Below are 3,381 nucleotides of genomic sequence, written 5' to 3'. Positions count from 1 at the left end.
GGGGTAAAGGGTCTCGGGGTGCTCTTACTTGCAGCTCAGACTCGCAACAGATGGACGTTACATTATATCTGGCCCAAAACCGTGTGTGTGTGTGTGTGTGTGTGTGTGTGTGTGTGTGTGTGTGTGTGTGTGTGTGTGTGTGTGTGTGTGTTTGATATATATATGTATATATATATACATACACACGCTATATATAGTATAATATAAATATATACACACACATACTGTATATACACACGCATTACCTTACCCCTGATTTTCCTCTCTTTCTCCGAGTTGATTCTGCAGCTAAAGCACCAGTTTCCTGCTTCATTGCTCAGTCCTGTGGAGGATCACTCCCATCATCTTGTACCAGGGTGGATAAAAATCAATGTTTTTTTTTAAAAAATCAAAAAAAATAGGATTTTTTTTATTTAAATCGGATTTTTTTTATTTAAATCGGATTTTTCTCAATAAACTGCTTTTTGAGGAAAATATTTTACCATCCAAAGGTTCTTCCATCATGAGATAAAGCTGAGTTGTTTAACTCAGTAGAATAAAGGCTGTATATGTGTAACATTCACAATGCCATGCTCTTCCAGAGGTTTCTGTAGGATTAGTGGGCAGTTTCTCTCCTATATTATCACAGACGCTCGCTTTACTTACGCAGTTCTCAAAACTGAATTTGACTCCGCAGAGGTCCCAGCCTCTTCTTCACGGCAAAAATGTTACAACATGAACAGAGTTGAGAAAAAGACCTTAATCCTATTGTTCTACAAACCTATGAATACAGAATCAACCCCTTCAGTGCCAAGTCCAAGAAGTTAGACAATATGTTTCTGATTGTTTGGAGTGGAATAGATCTGCACAACACAAGAAGAATGTGAATCTAAGTGTGAGGAGGAGGAAGGGCAAGCAGACAAGAAAATGAAAGTGAAACTTTGAGCACAATACTGCAGCATAGCCACAGACAGACAAGTCTGGATCTGTTTGTGTGTACGATCTGAGGTTTATTACATTCTTTCCTTATAATGGCAGCAGGCCGTAAAAGAGACCCAGTTTGGGAATATTTTAATGAAGCTCCTTCGCCTATCGGTAAGGCAGGCATGCGTGCAAAATGCAAACGATGCAACAAAGAGATGCAAGGCCTGGTGGCGCGAATGAGGCAACATCATGAGAAGTGCGGTGATGAAGATGACCAAAGAAACACTTCTGAACAGGCAGGATCTTCAGGTTGGTAAACATTTTTATTGAATCCTGTTTCTAAAGACTGAACTGTCATGTGTGAGAAAAATTATATTTCTTATTATTACTGCATGTTACTGTCATTTGGTACAGTTATGAAGAAAAACAAATATTCCTTTTGGGGCAGGGGCAGTGATGTGTTGTGTACAATAAGCAGAAATTGTATAAACAATAAAATAACAGCATTGACTTTTTTTGTTTAGGGGAATTCATGGATTCTGGAAACTATCCACCTCCAAGATCACCATCATCCTGTTCTACAGTTTCAGAGTTATCCATCCAGGATAGTGCTTCATTAGCAGCAGCAGCAGCATCATCATCAGACACCCACAGCCACATATCACCATCACCCAAAAGGAAGAAAAAACCTTTACCTCCTGGAACCACCATAGATAGGTTTGTGATAAGAACTAGCAGATTAGAAAAAGAGTTGATTGCATAAATAAACTGGGCAATTTTTTCATCAAAGAACTCTTCTTTCCGTCTGACTGAGAACCCACATTTCATTAATATGGTTCAGTCACTGAGACCAGGATACAGTCCACCCAGCAGAGCTGATGTTGCAGGGAAACTGCTGGATCAAGTGTATGACAGAGAAATGGAGCAATGTGCAACAGCTCTGGAGGGTAAAATTGTTAACCTAAGTATTGATGGGTGGAGTAATGTCCACAATGATCCTATTGTATGTGCTTGTATAACAACAGAAGGTGGTAAAGTCTTCCTTGCACAAACAACTGATACGTCAGGAAATGCACACACAGCAGAATACTTACAAGAAGTGGCAGTAAAAGCTATAACGACATGTGAACAAAAATTCAAAAGTCTAGTACGCAGTTTGGTCACTGACAATGCTGCAAACGTATCCAAGATGAGAAGAGATTTAGAAGAGCAGGGAGGGAATACAAAGCTGCTAATAACATATGGTTGCAGTGCTCATTTGCTGCACCTCTTAGCCAAAGACTTAAGTGTTCCAGAAATAAAGGCTAATGTTGTTGAAATTGCTAAATACTTCCGTAATAATCATTTTGCTGCAGCAGTTCTGAAAAGGATGGGTGGAACCAAGCTAACGCTCCCACAAGATGTTAGATGGAACTCTGTGGTGGACTGTTTTGAGCAGTATATCAAAAACTGGCCTATTCTGATGACACTTTGTGAAGAAAATCGAGATAAAATAGATGGCACTGTCACGGCCAAAATCCTCAACATTGGGCTTAAGAGAAATGTTGAACATATGCTGAGCTTCCTGAAACCCATCTCTCAAGCTTTAAACAAAATACAGAAAAATAGCTGTTTTATTGCGGATGCTGTTGAAATTTGGAAGGAACTGAGTGAACACTTAACAGAACTACACATGGACAGAATTAAATTACAAGCAGTAAACAAACGAATGGGACAAGCACTGACTCCAGCTCATTTTTTGGCAAATATTGTCAATATCCAATATCAGGGTCAAAACCTAAGTGCAGAGGAAGAGGAGTTAGCTATGACATGGGTATCCAGCAATCATCCATCTTTAATGCCAACTATAATAAACTTCAGAGCTAAGGGGGAACCATTCAAGAAATATATGTTTGCTGAAGATATTTTAAGGTCGGTCACACCAGTAAACTGGTGGAAGTCACTTAAGCGCTTGGATTTAGAGACTGTTCAAGTAATGATTTCACTTTTAACAGCAGTAGCTTCTTCTGCAGGCGTTGAAAGAATAATCTCTTCCTTTGGACTCATTCATTCTAAATTGAGAAATCGGTTGGGACCCAATAAAGCAGGAAAGCTTGTTTTTCTTTTCCAGATTATGAATAGGAACAAAGAAGAAGATGATGATGAAGATGACGACAAGTGAGCTACAGAGGACAGCAGGGACAGTAGTATTTAAGTTTTTCATGTGTCGGCTGGGCTGACAGTCTAAGTTTCTTAAACTATATATAAATTAGTTAACAAACATGGATGTTTGTTTAAGCAAATAACTTATGCTGTAATGTTGTTATTGTTTCAGTTGAATAAATCTATTTAAATTGTTATTAAGGTCAGGATTATTTTTCTCCTTCCTAAGTACAACAGAACAGTGGTGTCCAAATATGAATGATTAACCCATTAAACTGGGGAGAAAAAAGTAATATAAAAAGTGATTTTAAAAATCTTCATCTACTTGCATGTTAA

At 38.4% G+C, this 3,381-nt stretch overlaps 1 protein-coding gene across 1 annotated transcript; it reads left to right on the top strand.

Moving 5' to 3' along the window:
- The first annotated feature begins 258 nt into the window (after positions 1 to 258).
- Positions 259 to 3,123, top strand: LOC141049981 (uncharacterized). Its single transcript, XM_073546818.1, has 2 exons — positions 259 to 1,212; positions 1,428 to 3,123. Exon 2 carries the CDS (start codon positions 1,736 to 1,738, stop codon positions 3,062 to 3,064), a length of 1,329 nt encoding a protein of 442 aa, XP_073402919.1. The 5' UTR covers positions 259 to 1,212; positions 1,428 to 1,735; the 3' UTR covers positions 3,065 to 3,123.
- The last annotated feature ends 258 nt before the right edge of the window (positions 3,124 to 3,381 follow it).

This window comes from Dendrobates tinctorius, unplaced genomic scaffold, assembly GCF_039654945.1.
Source record: "Dendrobates tinctorius isolate UK_male_01 unplaced genomic scaffold, ASM3965494v1 ptg000151l, whole genome shotgun sequence".
In the NCBI taxonomy this organism is placed as follows: domain Eukaryota; kingdom Metazoa; phylum Chordata; class Amphibia; order Anura; family Dendrobatidae; genus Dendrobates; species Dendrobates tinctorius.
The sequence above is the reverse complement of the archived record's forward strand: the minus strand, read 5'-3'. Positions and strand labels throughout refer to the sequence as shown.